Source organism: Ovis aries, chromosome 1 (assembly GCF_016772045.2).
Source record: "Ovis aries strain OAR_USU_Benz2616 breed Rambouillet chromosome 1, ARS-UI_Ramb_v3.0, whole genome shotgun sequence".
Lineage (NCBI taxonomy): Eukaryota > Metazoa > Chordata > Mammalia > Artiodactyla > Bovidae > Ovis > Ovis aries.
Window position 1 is genome coordinate 143,322,769 of NC_056054.1, and position 20,520 is coordinate 143,343,288.

Sequence of the window (20,520 nt, forward strand, 5' to 3'; positions counted from 1 at the left end):
TGGGAATACCAGACCACCTGACCTGCCTCTTGAGAAATCTGTATGCAGGTCGGGAAGCAACAGTTAGAACTGGACATGGAACAACAGACTGGTTCCGAATAGGAAAAAGAGTACGTCACGGCTGTATATTGTCACCCTGCTTATTTACCTTATATACAGAGAACATCATGAGAAATGCTGGACTGGAAGAAGCACAAGCTGGAATCAAGATTGCCAGGAGAAATATCAATAACCTCAGATATGCAGATGACGCCACCCTTATGGTAGAAAGTGAAGAGGAACTAAAGAGCCTCTTACTGATAGTGAAAGAGGAGAGTGAAAAAGTTGGCTTAAAGCTCAACATTCAGAAAATGAAGATCATGGCATCTGGTCCCATCACTTCATGGGAAATAGAAGGGGAAACAGTGGAAACAGGGTCAGACTTTATTTTTTGGGTGGGGCTCCAAAATCACTGCAGATGGTGATGGCATCCATGAAATTAAAAGACGCTTACTCCTTGGAAGGAAAGTTATGACCAATCTAGATAGCATATTGAAAAGCAGAGACATTATTTTGCCAACAAAGTTCTGTCTAGTCAAGGCTATGGTTTTCCCAGTGGTCATGTATGGATGTGAGAGTTGGACTGTGAAGAATGCTGAGTGCCGAAGAATTGATGTTCTCAAACTGTGGTGTTGGAGAAGATTCTTGAGAGTTCCTTGGACTGCAAGGAGATCCAACTAGTCCCTCCTAAGTGAGATTAGTCCTGGGTGTTCTTTGGAAGGAATGATTCTGAAGCTGAAACTCCAATAGTTTGGCCACCTCATGTGAAAAGTTGACTCCTTGGAAAAGACTCTGATGCTGGGAGGGATTGGGGGCAGAAGGAGAAGGGGAAGACAGAAGAAGAGATGGCTGGCTGGCATCACCAACTCGATAGACATGAGTTTGAATGAACTCTGGGAGTTGGTGATGGACAGGGAGGCCTGGCGTGCTGCAATCCATGGGGTGGCAAAGAGTCGGACACGACTGAGTGACTGAACTGAAGTGAACTGAACGTCATCTGTCAGATCACAGGCTGTTAAGGGAGTTTTGATCCATACCATTACTGTATACCTTTACTTAGACCCCAAGGTTGGGCTCCCCGGTGGCTCAGAAGGTAAAGAAACTGCCTCTAATGCCAGAGACCTGGGTTCAATCCCTGTGTTAGGAAGATCTCCTGGAGGAGGAAATGGCAAGCCGCTCCAGTATTATTGCCTGGAGAATCCCATGGATAGAGGAACCTGGCAGGCTACAGTCCATGAGGTCGCAAAGAGAAGGACATGCCTGAGCAACGAACACTATAGCTGTCCTTCAAAATCAGTCCATGAACGTTAAGATACTTACTGTCTGTCATAAGAATGTACGTACTGTAAGAGTCCCCACCCTCCTTTTCTGACTCCCTCTTTTTCCCTCTTCCCTTCCCTTTCTCTTTTCCTCCCTTTTCCTTTGATGGCTTAAAAATGGGAGAACAATGTTATCTGGGTGAATAAATTAATAGATATGATGGTAATCCTGTCTACAGATAATTTCCAAAATGAAACATACTTTATGCTCTACTACTCTAATTATGCTTCTTCCAAATCCATGACTGTATCCCTGTCCTTTGTTTATGAAATTTTAGAAATGGACTTGAAACAATAAATGATTATTTATTGAGTTAAGACATTCCTTTTCAATGAAAAGAGTGGGTAATTTATAATTATTTCCATTTAACTTAAGGAAGTACCACCTGGGGGATAAGGTGGGGTCTCAGAATTGTCTGTACTATAGTTTGATGCAGTAAATTTGAATATAAGTATCAGATTTACCTCTATGCAATTTGAAAGGTTTTTCCTCTCCCTCACTCTAAGTTTACCATTTTTACTGCTCTGAAATATCCACCATGAGTGTCAGGAGCTATAGGAGTTTTAGATATCTTTCAGACCAGAGTTTCCCAACTGTTGTGTAGTGAGCTGCTAATACATTAAGAATGATTACATATGTGTTAATATAACACCTCCTTGGAACTTGAAGTGATCAATGGAACCTTAAGGAAACATCCATTTTCTGGTGTGTGTTCTTTACTGTGAAAAATGTTGAGAAAGACTTAGTCTATAGATTTTGTTTGTAGATTAAGAAGCTAAAAAATCCTTTGAGAGACTTTGTCAGGGAGCTTCTTATTTCTAAAGCTAAGTATAAAATCCAGATCTGCGGCTTCTGCTGTGATGTGTTTTGACCAAGACACAACCCTCCTTCCTTCTCTTTTAGTGAGACGGTGAAATTCAGTGGCTGCTCTTGGTGCACACTGCAATTGGAACAGGTGACCGAACTAATTCACAATAGCATCTGCTGAATTCTCCCTGCAATTCACTTTACGTACATTGGTATCAATTTATGTGTGCTTCCCTGGAAGCACAGCAGTAAAGAATTGGCCTGCAATGCAGAAGCTATAGAAGATGTGGTTTGAGTTCTGGGTTGGGAAGACCCCTTGGAGGAGGGCATAACAACCCACTCCAGTGTTCTTGCCTGGAGAATCCTGTGGACGGAGAAGACGGGCAGAGTACAGTCCACGGGATTGCAAAGAATCAGACACGACTGAAGTGACTTATCACCCATGCATCAATTTAAATAAACAGACTTTAAGAAAGATGCTTTCATCACTTTTTAAAAATAGAAGTGGAAATTGACATTCAGAGAAGTTAAGTGACTTGTCAAAGATTTCATAGTAAGTTACTGAATTCAAATTCAGGTCTGTCTGGTTCCAAAACTTATGTCCTTTATATACTATCATGATAACTACCTGTTGGAATGAAAAGTAATTATCAACTTACAGAGTATAGAAATTCTATCTTCAGAGGAAATAGATAAAAGACAGTTTATTTTCAGCATCTGAGAAAAGAAGAATATGAGGGGAGGCAATAGAAGGATTTTCTGTCCCCATCAGGACCTATTCTGCTCTTTGAATTAGCCACGACTCTTGGGTATTGTCTTCATGTAACATAAAACACCTCAGAGACCTTTTTCAGAAAAAAAAAAAATTAGGATATTTTACTGTTTTGATTGCTTCTAAAAGATATAGGTTAGGAGAACTTCAAGTTGAGGGAAAAAGTACAGAAAGAAAACTTTTAAAACAAAAAGAAAATATGAATGTGATATATTTTACAGCACCTAATTTTTGCAAAAGTTAATGGCAAGGAAGAAAAAGAGAAATAGAAAAAGATAGAGACAGAGAGAGTCAGACAAACAGAGGAATTAGTAGGGAGAGCAAAGAAACTTGCCAGACATGACACCCCAATGTGACATGTGGTCCTTGTTTGTATCTTGACTCACGTGGAGCAAATGAAAATTATTATTATTTGTTTAAAAAGATCATTGAGGAGTTTAATTATGGAAAGTGCTTTGGCTATCTTGTCACATGACAAACTACCCCAGAACTTCGTGGCTAAAAAAAACCCAACAATTTATTTCCTTACAATTTTTTAACTCGGTCAGCTCTCTTGAGCGACAGCTCTCTGCTCCATCTGGCATGGTTTAAGTGGCTCACCGGGGACTTGGGTCTTACTCCCCAGACGGCCTTGGTCATGGAGCGAGCATATTGGTGCTGCCTGCTAGCTTGAAGAGCATCTGGGGCTTTCACAGGAGCCTTCAGTGGTGCTTCATGCGGGTCTCCCATGTGCAACTTGAGCTTCCTCACAATAAAGCAGCTGCGTTCAAAGAAGAAGGAAGGGGGAGTGGGCAGCCTCTTAAAGGCAAGGCTTGGATCTAGTACAATGATGCCGCTGCCATGTTCTATGTATCAAGTTCCAGCCTCAGCTCATAGTCAAGAGATTGGAGAAGAGACTCTCTCTTTCCAAGGCAGGTGTAACACAAGGAGGTATCTGAAGTTATCGTGGAATAATTCTTATGTATAACAATACCCCTTAGATTATCTAAGAAAATGTCAAAAAACATTTTAGAGACACAAAGTGAAGGTATGTAGCAGTGAAATGACATTGTGTCTGGGGTTTAGAATACTCTGGCAGGAAAGAAAAATGAGAAGGATGAAACAGGGTATCCTGATAGTTTTTGCACATAGATGATGGAAATATGAAGGGATTATTGAACTCTACTTTTGAGGATGTGTGAAAATTTCATAATCAAATTTTGAAAATATTGGCACTTGAATTACTGTTATAGCTTCTAAAAGAGACCTTAAGGAAGAGACTCAAAGTCCTAGTTTCATCTGGTTTTAATTAAATTTTAATATTACATTTTCTCAAAATACACCTTAAATAATACTCCCCAAAAATACTAACTTGAGAAAGCACACAGAAATAGTATAACTTACAGGGATGCCAAGGCTCTAGGGAGGATCATAAAAAAGCAGCCAAACACAGAGGGCTACTTGACACTCATGCCTACAGCATCTGATGCCTTCATCTAAAAATGTGAGAGCTTCATGCTTCGAGCTTCTGCATCCAGATTCAGACCTTGAAGCGAAGGGCAAGGGAACTGCGGCCTGTGGCCATGACTCTGACCTCACTGATTCTCTGCATCAGTTCAGTTCCATTCACTTCAGTCACTCAGTTGTGTCCGACTCTATGCGACCCCATGAACTGCAGCACACCAGGCCTCCCTGTCCATCACCAACTCCCAGAGTTTACCCAAACCCATGTCCATTGAGTCGGTGATGCCATCCAACCATCTCATCCTCTGTTGACCCCTTCTCCTTCTGCCCTCAATCTTTCCCAGCATCAGAGTCTTTTCCAATGAGTCAGCTCTTCGCTTCAAGTGGCCAAAATATCGGAGTTTCAGCTTCAGTATCAGTCCTTCCAACGAACATCCAGGACTGATCTCCTTTAGGATGGACTGGTTGGATTTCCTTGCAGTCCAAGGGACTCTCAAGAGTCTTCTCCAATACCACAGTTCAAAAACATTAATTCTTCAGTGCTCAGCTTTCTTTATAGTCCAACTCTCACATCCATATATGCCTACTGGAAAAACCATAGCCTTGACTGGACAGACCTTTGTTGACAAAGTAAGGTCTCTGCTTTTTAATATGCTGTATAGGTTGGTCATAGCTTTCCTTCCAAGGAATAAGCGTCTTTTAATTTCATGGCTGCAGTCACCATCTGCAGTGATTTTGGAGCCCAGAAAAATAAAGTCAGCCACTATTTCCACTGTTTCCCCATCTATTTTCCAGGAAGTAATGGGACCAGATGCCATGATCTTCGTTTTCCGAATGTTGAGCTTTAAGCCAACTTTCTCACTCTCTTCTTTCACTTTCATCAAGAGGTTCTTTTGTTCTTCTTCACTTTCTGCCATAAGGGTGATGTCATCTGCATATCTGAGGTTATCGATATTTCTCCTGGCAATCTTGATTCCAGCTTGTGCTTCTTCCAGCCCAGCATTTCTCATGATGTACTCTGCATATAAGTTAAATAAGCAAGGTGAAAATATACCTCCTTGACGTACTCCTTTTCCTATTTGGAACCAGTCTGTTGTTCCATGTCCAGTTCTAACGGTTGCTTCCTGACCTGCATACTAGTTTCTCAAAAGGCAGATCAGGTGGGTGGTGTTCCCATCTCTTGAAGAATTTCCCACAGTTTCTGGTGATCCACACAGTCAAAGGCAATGCTCTGCATCAATGCCAACAGTTGTGAATCAAGAGACCAACGCTTATATGAGAAGGATAGTTCTTAGTCATGAGTAAGCAGTCTGTCCTCTAGTCTGTTACATGGAACTCAAGTATTCTTAGACAACAACACTCCGAAGTAGAAGTTTGCCATGCAACTCTCCAGGTATTCCTAATTAAAGGATGCCATTTCCAGTGGGGAACCAAAAATAAATATAATTTAAAGGAAAAATAAGTCCAAGGCCAGCTGAAGTAAAAGCACACTTGCAAGATCTAAATTTAACTTTGTAGGAATTCTACTTTTGGGTAAACAGTCAAAAGAATTCACATGAGGGATGCATACAGATTCGTGTATGCTCATATTCAAAGCAGCATTATCTACAATAGATACAAGGTAAAAGTAACCAAAGCGTCCATCAACATAAATGAATAAACAAATTGGGACACATACATCTGGGACGGGGGAAGAGGGATACATTGGGAGATGGGATTGACATATTCACACATACATAAAATAGATAACTAATAAAGACCTACTATATACCACAGGGAACTCTACTTAATACTCCGTAATGGCCTATCTGGGAAAAGAATCTAAAAAAGTGGATATATGTATATGTATAACTGATTCACTCTTCTGCATGCCTGAAACTAAGACAGCAATGTTAGTTGCTCAATTGTGCCCAGCTCTTCGCAACCCATGAACTGTAGCACACCAGGCTCCTCTTTCCATGGGATTTTCCAGGCAAGAATACTGGAGTGGTTTGCAATTTCCTTCTCCAGGGGATCTTCCCACCCCAGGGATTGAACCCTGGTCTCCTGCACTGCAGGCAGATTCTTTACCAAGTGAGATACCAGGGAAGCCCTTATAAATCAGCTATACTCTGATAAACACAAATGAATGAATGAATAAATAAATGAATTAACCATCCCCATTTCTGTTGAAAAAATGTGGTACATCCATGCAATGAATATTATTTACACTCAAAAAATAAATTCTGATACACACTGCAACATGAGTGAGCCCTGACATTATGCTAGGTGAAAGAAGCTAATTACAAAAGGCAAATAGTGCATGATTCCATTTAAATGAAGTACCTGCTGCTGCTGCTGCTGCTAAGTCGCTTCAGTCATGTCTGACTCTGTGCGACCCCATAGACGGCAGCCCACCAGGCTCCCCCGTCCCTGGGATTCTCCAGGCAAGAACATTGGAGTGGGTTGCCATTTCCTTCTCCAATGCATGAAAGTGAAAAGTGAAAGTGAAGTCGCTCAGTCGTGTCCGACTCTAGAGACCCCATGGACTGCAGCCTACCAGGCTCCTCCATCCATGGGATTTTCCAGGTAAGAGTACTAGAGTGGGGTGCCATTGCCTTCTCCGAAATGAGGTACCTAGAATAGTGAAATTCACAGGAACAGAAAGTAGAATGGTTGTTACCAGGGCCTGGGGGGAGGGAGGAATGGAGGAGAGTTAGTGTTTAACGGGTACAGAATTTCAGTTTTATAAGATGGAAACGTTCTGGAGATGGATGGCTATGATGTTTGCACAATAACAAGAGTATACCCAATGCCACAAAACTGTACACTTTAAAATTGTTAAAATGGGAAATTTTAAATGATGCATAATTTACCATCATAAAAAGAATAAGGGATCCAACATTATTTTAATCAGTGGAAGAGGAAGGAGACATGGGTGATGGGGCGCACCTGGTACTGAGCTTGGAACCAGCCAAGGGAAGGGGCTAATTTATGTCGGAGAATGCCATTTTCTCCGAGGCGTGCTTCATATTTCTAACTCAGATAGGCCTATGGTTGTTCCCACTGCATTTTTCTTCCAGATTTTAGGAATGTTATTGTCACCATTGAAATCTGTTTACAAAGATCATGGTTAGTCTCATTCTCTCCTTTTATTAGTCAAGGTTCCTCATTAATTTAGAAAATTGTTTGTTCAACAAAGACCTATTTCATTTGATAATGGTCTGCGAATCCCTGGGATTATGGCAAGGATTTTACTCTGGAGTAATCTCCTGGGAGCACTGTCCAAACAGCTGTGAAGCCAAGAGAGGGCCCTGCGACAAGGAGCGGAAACTGACCAAAATGAATCTTTTCTGCTTTTCGCTGGTAAGATTTTTAATACATGTACCATTTATATCCTCATCTTTATTTTATTGTCTGGAACTAGGGTCTACCCTAAACCCCCTAAGTGGTGATATTTTAGGATACAGTCTAGGATTTCATAAGAAAGTCTACGTCAGAAAAATAAGGAAACATTTTCATTAAAGAACGTAAGCCAACTGTGTGCAGAGGCAAGTAATTTACAAAAACAGCATACATTTATCTATAACAATGATTAATTACTTAACAATTTGATATTGAATTTCTAAGTGTGAGATGTAGATAGTCTTTTTGAGGAACTATTTTATTCTTTTCATTATTAAGCACAAGAGTTTTTATTTTGCAAAATATGCTGCATTGGGGTTACTGGTTTTGCTTTGGGACATTCTGAGTAATCAAAATTCCTCCTTTATTGTCTGAGTAATGGATTCAGTTCAATGTTGGTTTGGTTAAACCACCATGGAGGCAGCTTGCTGAGTTACACAGCCCTGTAAATGCAAGGTACAATAGATTAATCCAGTCCTGCAGATGCGTTCTTTCAAGGGAGTAGGCCCCTCTCAAATTCTTTTTTACATTATTGCTTTTTTTTCCTTTTAGCCTGAAGTGGATCAGTAGAAGTTAGCAGGTTGTCATAGATCTGGAAATATTTTATAACTCTAACCTGCAGTTGTGACCATCTGCCAATGCTAAAAATGGATTTCAAAAATAATTTTATTCATTTCTATCTGTGTTTACAGCAGGGTATTATGCCTATTCATTGGTTTTTCAAGATGTCGATGGGAGATCCCTGTCATTTGAGGAAATAAAATGGTTTACTTTGATGTTTGTTTTCTTTCCAAATTGCAAATAAGATTAACATAAGTGCTAGAGATGGTGCTGACATAGTTGTAATACCTAAACAGGAGGCATTTTAGGCCAAGATAAGGGATTTAATCTTAGAGCATCTTGAAAAATAAAATGCAGTTGTGAGTTGTGGCAGGCTGAATCATCGAGTTCAGCTTGCCTACATACTCCTAATTTACAAAATAACCGCCAGTGCTCAACTTTGCTTTGTGCCGTATAAATCTGACTGGAGAAATCCCATTTCAGGTGATTTAAGTGGTATTATGCATTTGCTTCTAGTTGCTCTAAAAGAGCTATATGTGGTTTACAGGAATATACTTCCCATGGAAATAGGCAGTGTAGCAGCAGAGCCGACCGTGTTCTGAAATCACGCTGAATGTTTCTATGCTAATGTTTCTATAACATAGCAGAGCTCAGCATGCATGGCATATGCTTTGTAATCCTTCTAGTAAAGACATAAAACCATATAATGAGTGTGATTGTCTTTCTCTGTAATAGGGAAGATGGCACGCCCTCAAAAAGGATTGCTTCAAAGCCATGTCTCATGTACTCAGTTTGACTGCCATCTCTTTCCCAGCTCTTTAAGCTAGCCTTGTTCAGAAACGTGTTAGCTTAGGTTGAACCATCATTAACACTGACTTATTGTGGGTAAGCATTCTGAAGTTTATATGTGGTTAAAAGTAATTTCTATAATAAGAAAATGTCCACAAGGTACTTGGTTAAAAAAAAATCAAAACTATTTTAGATATTTTTATTCCTTCTTGGGGAATAAATAAATAAAGTTATTTAGCATATGGGCTCCCAATCAGGGTGTTATGACACCCTACCATGCTGTTATGAGCTGTGAAAAAGGGGTGGGGTCATAGCTTTTGCCAGGAATTGTTGTGTAATTCAAAACACATTTTATCTGTGCCTATAGGAATGTGAACACATGGGGCACAGCATTTTAAAGAAGAGATTAAAAACTACTGATTTAATGGAGAGATTGCAGAATTAAAAAGTGGAAGTGTAAATAAACATATTGACCCTTAAATCTTTAAGAAATAGGTGATGCTAAATAATAAGCATCACATAAAGATTAGCATTAGAAAAGTCAATGAATGAGTTAAACATTCTCTTAAGTGTAGGGGGAAATTGTAAATCTTTTAGTAAATGGGGTTTTTAAGAGAAATATAAAGCCAAACTTAATGTACTACCCATTTTTAACCAAGGATACTATAAATAATCCATTAAAGGTGATTGCTATTATTTTGGATCTATAAACTCCAAATGGGGTCTATTTTTCAAAAGGGAGGCAGGAATATCCTTTTATGTGGGCCACTCTGAATCCAGAAATTTTCTTAGAGTTTTACACGGTGATAAGGCTTTTAGAAAACCTGCTCATTAGAAGCAGGATGATTTTTTTGTTGAGCTCATCATAGAGTTATTGAGTTTAGCTTGACTTTGTAACCCAGTAAGGTTATAAATCAATTTCCCGTGCACCATTTCTTCAGTGATTTGAAATGCTGCCCCTATCTTTATTTGGTTTATATATTTTATCCCATTGGTATATCTCCATCCTTTTCTTTTTGACTGTTCTACACACCTATTAAGGTAATTCTAATGCCCAGCAGATATCTTACTTCAAAGAATGTCCTCTTCTTGTTATCTTCAACCTGTGGACTTTCAAAATCTCTTTGCTTCTATAAATATACAGAATCATCTTATCAAGTTATGTGAAAGTTTTTTATGGGATTTTGATTAAAATAAATTTAAATTTTACACCTTTAGAGGAAATTGACTTCATTCTGAGGTTGAGTTCTCCCATCCACAAACATGTATAACTCTCCTCTTATTTTAATCTTTCATGACCTTTAAAGATGTTTTATAATTTTCTCTAAAAGTTCTTGTACATCTTTGCTAACTTTATTGCTAGTGGTCTAAAGAATTTTGGTTGCTATTGTGATTATTTCCCTAATTTTTTTTGCTGATTTATAGATGTGTTATTGATTTTCAAATTTTGATATTGCAAGGAAGTGGTGGTGGTTTAGTTGCTAAGTCATGTCTGACTCTTGCAATCCAATGGACTATAGTCTGCCAAGCTCCTCTGTCCATGGATTCTCCAGGCAAGAATACTGGAATGGATTGCCATTTACTTCTCCAGAGGATCTTCCAGACCTAGGAATTGAACCCTGGTCTTCCTGCTTCTAATAATCTATGTTTTTTGGGGGTACTTTTTATGTAGATAATCTGTAAATTTTCCTCTTCTGTAGCAATTATACCATTCTCTGCTTCTCTCTGTCAAAAATACTATATGGCAGGCATCCTAGTCTTGCTTCTAACATTCATGTAATTACTTCTAATTGAGTCTTCCTGAGTTTTTTGGTAAATAACCCTCATGAGGTTGAAGAAGTCCTGTCTTTTCCCAATTTGCTGAGATTTTATCAAGGATGAATAATAAATTGTTTAAAGCCTTAAAATATTTATTGAAGTGATAAAATTTTTTAAACATGTTACAGTATGTTTAAATGTTGAAATATCCTTGTATTCCTGTAATTGACCATGGTGTATTTTTAAACACATTATTAAATTTAATTTTGCTAACATTACATTTAGGAGTTCTTAAAACTATAAGTAAAATTGGTCCCTAGTATTCTTAATTGGCGAGAAAAATCTATCACTTTATTTTGCTAGAATTCCTGATAATCTGATGTTGTAATGACTCAATATGTCCTCCATATATTTACCCGAATGATTCATGGGTTTTCTGTTTATACTTTTATGCACTCTGGGTGAACTCATCAGCATTTTCTAAATCTTTTGAGAGGTCTAGAGTTCATTCCAATTTTTGATTACTTAATACAAATGTCTGTGGTTATATTATTTTCAAGACTTCGTAATTGTTTTATTTTCTGTTTCTGCCTGTTTTGGTATCATCATAGGTTATTTTAATTGTAAAATTCCTTTTTTATTTAGCTCATGTGAAGATGATAAATGTTCTCTTTAAATTATTTTTCACCTGTTTTATGATTTTACATTCATGCAATGGAAGTGGAAATGGCTCTATCTTTAGATTGTCAATTCAGTTGACTTTTTGTCAGCTTTTGATCCCTTCATGTGCTTCGGCTGGTGTTGAAGCATAACCTCATCTCTCTCTGAGTCTCTCCGAGTGTCTCGGTCTTTGTCTTTCCCTCTCCTCTCCCTCTCACCTCCATCCTCCTCGCTCTCTTTTCTCTCCTTCCTGGCCTCTTTACCTTTCTCTAGCTAGCTGTGAGGCAAAAATCTCCAGTCTTTCCGAGGCCCCAGTTTAGAAACAAGGTTTACGTTGCTGGTCCAGGTATCCCATCCCGGGGCGGGGCAGGGGGGTACTTGGCTTATTACTGCTCCAGTCACTGAATCAGCTGGCAGCTTGTCTCTGATCTCAGTTTGCTGGCTGCATTGAATTTTACTTTTCTGGCCTATGACTTCCAAGAAGCAAAAGCCTCAGCAGCTTTGGGAAGGAGATTTTCTCAGCCTCCTTTCATTTTTCAGCCTCCTGTGGGTGCTGCAGCCCCTGGATTTCATCGGGGAGCTTGCTTAATGTGGAGGACCACCACCACATGGACAAGGTCCATCAGTGCTCCCTGTTTGTGGGCAGACACCTAATAGGTTCAAAGTTTAACCTCCAGTCACCGCTCTGTGACTCTGTTAGGCTTTCAACTTTCCTACATGTTTAGGTATTTAGAGCACACATGTCTTAGGACTTAACCTAGGTCTTATCAATTTTCCTGATAATTCATTTGGAGTTCAAGTTGCTTGAATTATGGAACTGTAACACAGAACTTACTGATTGAAATTTCTAAAGGCAGACAATGTGAATACAATTCAATCTTTATTTTTTTTGAATCTTAACAAAATGTATTTTTAAAGATGAGAACATTTGTTGTACAATACTATGGTTTCTCACTCATTGTTTCAAGCAAGAAAACTTTTTTTTGTAATCCAGCAGACATTTATATTGATGACATCATTATCAGTATCACCAGTTGCTATGACTAGAAATTTTCAGTATATTGAGTGTATACCTCTCTCCCTTAAGACTATCTCCAGCTGATGCCACACAATACAATTCAATCTTAAAAGGAAAATAATCATAACAAGTCAATTAGTCAGTAAGGAAGCTTCCCAAATACAAAGAAGCATAGAGTTCACAATAGTGTTACATGTAGATTCATACATTTTAAAATTCATTATTCCAAAAAAAGGATACAAACAAGTGGATAATATAACTTATTAATGTAAATACTTTAAACATTAATGTTAATGCCTTTATTGTACCTGTGAGATATTTTTGCTATTTCAAAGCATACACTGTATTTAATTTTATCCCAAGTTTTTCTTTTTAATTTTGAAACTGCAACATCTCTACAAGCATGCTGCAGGACATGGACTGAAGTACATGATAGTATACATGTTAGAATTTCCATTCTCCCAAATCATCCCACCCTCTCTCCTCTGAGTCCAAAAGTTCGTTATACACATCTGTGTCTTTATTCCTAAATTCCATATATATGTGTTAGTATACTGTATTGGTGTTTTTCTTTCTGGCTTACTTCACTCTGTATAATTGGCTCCAGTTTCATCCATCTCATCAGAACTGATTCAAATGAATTCTTTTTAACGGCTGAGTAATACTCCATTGTGTATATGTACCACAGCTTTCTTATCCATTCATCTGCTGATGGACATCTAGGTTGTTTCCATGTCCCAAGTTTTTCTTTTAAGGTGAATGAAACTGCAACTTTACAGTTGAGGAAGCTGAAGTACAACAGACTGTGTTTCTTATACAAGGACATAGTACTAATTGGTGCTCCCACGAGAGGGATGCATATGACTAAAAGCTATGACCTGACCGCCAGGGAAGTTTCTTGAGAAAAGCTTTTATGCTCTCATTTTGGAAACTGCCTCATTTGGCGCTTCCTTCGTGGCTCAGACAGTAAAGAATCTGCCTGCAATGCAGGAGACCTGTGTTTGATCCCTGGGTCAGGAAGATTCCCCTGGGGAAGGAAATGGCTACTCACTCCAATATTCTTGCTTGGAGATTTCCATGAACAGAGGAGCCTGGCAGACATCTGTGGGGTTGCAAAGAGTCGGGCACAACTGAGCAACTAACCCTTTCATTTTCACCAACACTTAGCGTTTTATTTTAATTCCTGGCTCTCTAGTGAGTGCTGAGAGTGCCTCTCTTTGCTGTCTTGCTCACTGTTGAACACTGGCATACCATAAAGTATAATCCCAGTGCAAGGACTGTTTAACTAGGGTACTGTATAAAGGTAGGTAGATGGTTAGACAACTTTCCAATGGAAATTATCATTTTGTTATTCCTTAACTCAGAAATCTCTCTACTGCAGGAAGGCTCTATGGACAGCTTATATGAGCCAGTCCCAGAGCAGCAAGCTCACCAAGAGAGGAGCTCGAGTAGAACTGATACTTTTTTCTCACCCTCTGAGGATAGTGGAAGATCACACAGCAATCTCTTCATGGTGAGTGAAACTTGAGCGAATCACTTCTTTTCTATTGTATATGTAGAATCACTTCCTTAAAGAAGCATGTTAATATGGCAAAAGACCCTGTTTTCTGAAACTTTTTCATTTACTTTTAATTTCTACTTTTCATTGTTTTGTCTTACATGATTTTAGCTTATTAGTATGAGCTACCATTTACAAAGTACGTATTAGATGATCAAGTAGCTAAAATTATTTAATCAAAAGCAAACTTATGACAAAGAAGTAATTGTATTGCTTTCTAGATGATGAAATTATAGGAGAGAAATACAACATAACTTGTTAAAGTCTATAAACCATTTAGTGTTAAAGCTGGCAATTAAATACACATTTATATAATGTCCACATCAGCAGTTTACTGGTAAACCAGGTCTTCGGGATGAGTGGGGAGAACCTGAGATTTGTAGCATTTGCCAGTTCCCATGGTTTGAATGGTCCTACTATGGTTGACTTCAATCTGCCAATGGTTTAATAACACACTTACAAAACCTGAATATTTAATTATTCATCCTCTCTAGCGCCAACTTCAGCACACCACTCACTGCCTTAAAATCTGTGCTACTTCTTTACTAAAGCGCTGCTTAAATTTATGGACACACACCATCAACTTACAAAATGTTGAGTATTATTAGGATGCAAAGGCAAATAGTTTTGTGAATTATATTTATAATTACCAGAGGCAGAGAGTTCTCCATGCTCTGCAAAATTAGCCCTGTTCCTGTTTTACAGTGCAGGCAGTTTTCTTAGTCAATTGTGCTGTAATTAAATTAATCCCATTCTAATAAACTTATTTTGTTTCTACTTTGACTTAGGACAATATAAAAAGTCCTATGTCTGCAGCAAATAATGAAATTTTCTATACTAACAGATGTAGAAGTCACCTCTTACCCTTATAATCACACATTTCCTCAATAACAGCAACCAAAAAATAATATCAACTAATATTTACTCAGTGCTTTCTTTTTGTCAGGGACTGTACTGGATGATGTTTTATATGAAATTATTTGTGCTGGTCCTCACAGTAACATTATAGAAGTTTAGAAATGTTGAGAAAGGCTAAATAACTTTCCCAGTTAGAGAGAGGATGAGAGATTAGATTAAAATACCTTCCAATGTTACACCAACCTGCACAGCTACCTATCTTATTTGTTGGGGACATTGGAAAGTTATTTTCCCAGCTTACTGAATGCATCTGTTTCCCAGAAACCTAGATCAATGAAAGGCTAATATAGTATTATGCGTGTGTGCCTAGTTGCTCAGTCCTATCTGACTCTTTTGTGGCCCCATGGACTGTAGCCCACCAGGCTCCTCTGTCCATGGGATTTTCCAGGCCAGAATATTGAAGTGGTTTGCCATTTCCTCCAATAAACAAGTTCAATAATAAGTCTCAGTAAGTAAATATAATTTAAAAATTTAGTGCCGTGGAAACTCCACTCTGTACCCTTTTCAATATCCTTAAAATATTGATGTTGACAGATATGTTTAAGAGGAAACAGCAGTACATTTTACATCTCAATGTGAGAGAGAGAGACCATTACATGGGGAATGTCAATTGACACTGCAAAATGTTCGTAAGCATTTTTTCTCTATAATTAAAAAGAAAAGGTGAATAGGATTAAAAGATTCAAGATATTTCCTTAAATGTATGAATTTAATAAGTATGCAAGAAAAATAAGTTCATGACCAACTAGTTTACTGGGATTGTTATCAAACTTCATTTACACTGCAAAAGTAGATGAAAATAAAACATGATTTAAACTGCTACAGCTCTCTTTCCGTATATATGTGAAAGTGGAAGTGAAAGTGAAAGTCACTCAGTTGTGTCCAACTCTTTGCGACCCCATGCACTATACAGTCCATGGAATTCTCTAGGTCACAATACTGGAATGGGCAGTCTTTTGCTTCTCCAGGGGATCTTCCCAACCCAGGGATTGAACCCAGATCTCCCACAGTGCAGGCAGATTCTTTACTAGCTGAGTCATATATATATTTCTGTATATATATATAATTAAATATTCAGGTAAATGTATACATTTTATATATCGTATACAATAAATATATATGTATCACAATTTAATTTTAAAATATATGCATGTATATCAACATAAATGTTTATATGTATATAAATATCCACTTGTGCTAAATTGCTTCCATTGTGTCCAACTCTTTGCAACCCTACAGACTGTAGCCCGCCAGGCTCCTCTGTCCATGGGATTCTCCAGGCAAGAAAACTGGATTGGGCTATCATGCCCTCCTCCAAGGGATTTTTCAGACCCAGGGATTGAACCAATGTCTCTTATGTTTCCTGCGTTGGCAGGCAGGTTCTTACCACTAGCACCACCTGGGAAGCCAGTATATAAATGTATATGTGTATATATGGAGAAGGAAATGGCAGCCCACTCCAGTATTCTTGCCTAGAGAATTCCATGGGCAGAAGAGCCTGGTGGGCTACAATCCATGGAGTCACAAAAAGTTGAACACAACTGAGCAACTAACACATGCTTGCATATGTGTGTATATACACACACTCACACTGAAAAGCAACTGGTTCAATTATTAATTCCACCATTCAATTGTTGAATTATACCAGTTGTGTCAGATTATTATGGACACCTATTTTATTCCTGATGAAAATGATCCATAGCTTGGATAAAACAAAATTAGTCTTTTAATCATGAAATTTAGTGATTTTATAACTTTCCATCTAAGTTTCTGAAGGATAGAGGGTTTTTTTTTTTTCTCCTACTATTCTCACTTTTCTTTTTTTTTTTCTAATTCAAGGGGAAAAAGATTTGGATCAGTCATAATAGTATTGAAAATAGATGCTTCTTTCTGGATTAATGTTCTGAAAATACTATGAAAAGCCCTCTAAACTTAATGGAATTATTCCCCAACTCTGAGAGTCCTCAGCCCAAATGGGTTTGTAATTTTCCTGTAGGGAAGAGGTACTCTCAAACTTACACACTTTACACCCAACCCAACAGCATACATAGTTAGAGTGAAAATTTATAGCTCATACTAAAAATAATGTCATTTGCCACATGAATTGAAAAGAAAAACAAGAGAAGAATCCTAGGCCTCTAGGCTTCTCTTAATCTATTTTATTTATGCATACTTATTAGAAGTGAGAAGTTTTTTGGAGGTTGTAAGATGTTCCAGGGCCCCCAAAGAGAAGATCAGGTGTAGACCAACTGCATAATTAGAGAGATGTTTAAGGGAAAAAAAGTAATGTTGGGATTTTAAATGAAGAACATCAAAAATATCCAGTTTACATTTTAATTGAATTTCTAGGAGGGATTGGTAATGGAGAGCTAAATAGGCTAAAGAAGAACTGATTTAAAATGAGACTTTATTAAATTTTATAAAGATAATAGTAAGTGGTTCATTTGTAATGCATAGCAAAGCTGGAGAGTTTGGGAGGGCTACTACCAAAAAAAGATTTACAATAATAATAATAGCTAAAAAGTTTGATAGAGTGAATAATCATGCAGCTAAGCAAATATGCTGAAAGAAAATAGACTAACATACTAGCCTAGCTAAAGACTGATTACTTTATTACGTTAGTTAAAATGTCAGTTGTTACTGCTTGATTCTGTACCTATTTAAGCACCACTGTATTATATCTTAAGCTAATAAATGATCTTGAATTAGAAAAAAAGAGAGAACATAAAATGTTTGTACCTCTGCCAGTTTGGGGTTAGCAAGATCAAGCCCGAATTATCAAGCGTGCCATCTATATTGATTGAAGTAAGCCAATAATTGTCAGTTTTCCACTTCATTTTGTATCTCATAAATTAAGTCGGTACGATATTTAAGCCTTTTCAAGGGCTAGTGTGTTAGTCGCTCAGTCGTGTTCGACTCTTTGTGATCTCATGAACTGAGACCCACTAGGCTCCTCTGTCTTGGAATTCTCCAGGGAAGAATACTGGAGTGGGCAGCCATTCCCTTCTCCAGGGGGTCTTCCTAACGTGGGGATAGAATCTGGGTATCCCAAATTGTAGGCAGATTCTTTACCGGCTGAGCCACCAGGGAAGCCCTTCTCAAAAACGAGCTTAAATGTGGAACAGGGGGTGTATCTCTACTATTTGTAGGATGCATAAATATTCATTCAATGAATATTGGTAAGCTAAATGGGTCAGTGAATGGTCAGTGAAAATTCATTAGTCATGCTAAACAGAGTCTTAATTATGGAGAATGTATGATGCAGTGTCATATATGAGCTTTGGAGGTGGGCAGATGTGAATCCTCATTCTAACTTTGCACTTACTAACTATTTGACTTGTAAAAGCTGTTAAAATTCCCTAGACCTCAATGTCCTCCTCTGTAGAATGAGGACAACAATCCTCGGTATGGATTCAGCCTCGTTCATTTTCAGAGAAGAGCATCCTGGCTTTCCACTGAGTACTCCAGTTAGAATGACAGAGCTGTGACTAGAACCGCTGCCCTGGGTAGCCTGTACGTGTACTGCCCACGAGCTAAGAACAGTTTTTACAGTAAAACAATTAAGTATACCCATTGTAAAGGGAAAGTGTTAGTTGTTCAGTTGTGTCCAACTCTTTGTGACCCCATGAACGGTAACCCATCAGGCTCCTCTGTCCATGGGGTTTTCTAGGTAAGGATACTAGAGTGGGTCAGTCAGTCAATCAGTTCAGTCGCCCAGTCATGTCCAACTCTTTGCAACCCCATGAATCGCAGCACGCCAGGCCTCCCTGTCCATCACCATCTCCCGGAGTTCACTCAGACTCACGTCCATCGAGTCAGTGATGCCATCCAGCCATCTCATCCTCTGTCGTCCCCTTCTCCTCCTGCCCCCAATCCCTCCCAGCATCAGAGTCTTTTCCAATGAGTCAACTCTTCGCATAAGGTGGCCAAAGTACTGGAGTTTCAGCTTCAGCATCATTCCTTCTAAAGAACATCCAGGGCTGATCTCCTCTAGAATGGACTGGTTGGATCTCCTTGCAGTCTAAGGGACTCTCATCAGTTCTTCGGCCCTCAGCCTTCTTCACACAATATCACAGTAATCCAAGTCTATGCCCCAACCAGTAACGCTAAAGAAGCTGAAGTTGAACAGTTCTATGAAGACCTACAAGACCTTTTAGAACTAATACCCCCAAAAGATGTCATTTTCATTATAGAGTACTGGAATGCAAAAGTAGGAAGTTAAAAACACCTGGAATAACAGGTAAATTTGGCCTTGGAATACGGAATGAAGCAGGGCAAAGGCTAATAGAATTTTGCCAAGGGAATACACTGGTCATAACAAACACTCTCTTCCAACAACACAAGAGAAGACTCTACACATGAACATCACCAGATGGTCAACAGTGAAATCAGATTGATTATATTCTATGCAGCCAAAGATGGAGAAGCTCTATACAGTCAGCAAAAACAAGACCAGGAGCTGACTGTGACTCAGATCATGAACTCCTTATTGCCAAATTCAAATTTGAATTGAAGAAAGTGGGGAAAACCACTAGGCCATTTAGGTATGACCTAAATCAAATCCCTTATGATTATACAGTGGAAGTGAGAAATAGATATAAGGGATTAGATCTGATAGACCGAGTGCCTGATGAACTAGAGTGAGTAGCTGTTCCCTTGTCCAGGTGATCTTCCCAACCCAGGGATCAAACCTGGGTCTCCTGCTTTCCAGGCAGATTCTTTACTGTCTGGGCTACTAGGGAAGCCCATAAGTGGGCTACAACTATTTCTCCTTACCCTCAGCCCTGCAGCAACTCTACTATCTGATGTCAGATGAGAAGGGCCACTCCTTTAATTTTTAAACACTGATAAATAAATTATCCCAAATATCTATCTAGTAAGAATTCCAAAGAGTTGGGATAATTGTCACTATTGAATTTTATCAGCTAACTGCTTTTAATTAATTTTTTAGCACTTATTTTGTGTGAAGCACTGTTAGAGTCAGTTGGCATACATTAGTGAATAAAATTGTCAAAGATTAAAAAAATAAATAAAAACAAAAGTAAAGAAGACCATGCCATAGAAACTATATGTGGCCCGCAGAGCCTAAGCTATTTCTATCTGACAGTTCATGGGAAAAGTTTGCTGATCTAGCAAGCAACATTTTTAAAAAGAAAAACAGGTAGAATTTAATTTAATAATATTGTACTTGAGTATATGTAAAAGATTATTGCTTCAATCTTTCAACTTGTAATTATTATGAAAAGTTTATGAGATTTTATATTTACATAGATTTTGAAATAAGATGTGTATCTTATACATCAATTTTGATGTTAAAATTTCAGTGGTTAAAGTGAATCCTGCTCCTAATGAAACAATAAAACTTGTGTATTTTTGAGCCAGCTTCAATTTCAAATTTTAAATTAAATTAAAATTTAGTTCCTCAGTCAGACTAGCCATATACCAATTGCTCAGTAGCCACATACAGTCAGAATGGCTACCGTATTGGACAGC

General features: G+C 38.3%; 1 protein-coding gene across 1 annotated transcript in view; it reads left to right on the forward strand.

Moving 5' to 3' along the window:
* Positions 1 to 7,651: 7,651 nt before the first annotated feature.
* SAMSN1 (SAM domain, SH3 domain and nuclear localization signals 1) overlaps positions 7,652 to 20,520 on the forward strand; it is a 173,235-nt gene continuing 160,366 nt past the window's right edge. Inside the window, exons 1-2 of the mRNA XM_060416299.1 lie at positions 7,652 to 7,726; positions 13,933 to 14,064. Of these exons, the coding sequence (XP_060272282.1) occupies positions 7,703 to 7,726; positions 13,933 to 14,064 (156 nt within the window). The 5' untranslated portion in view covers positions 7,652 to 7,702. The remainder of the gene's footprint in view (positions 7,727 to 13,932; positions 14,065 to 20,520) is intronic.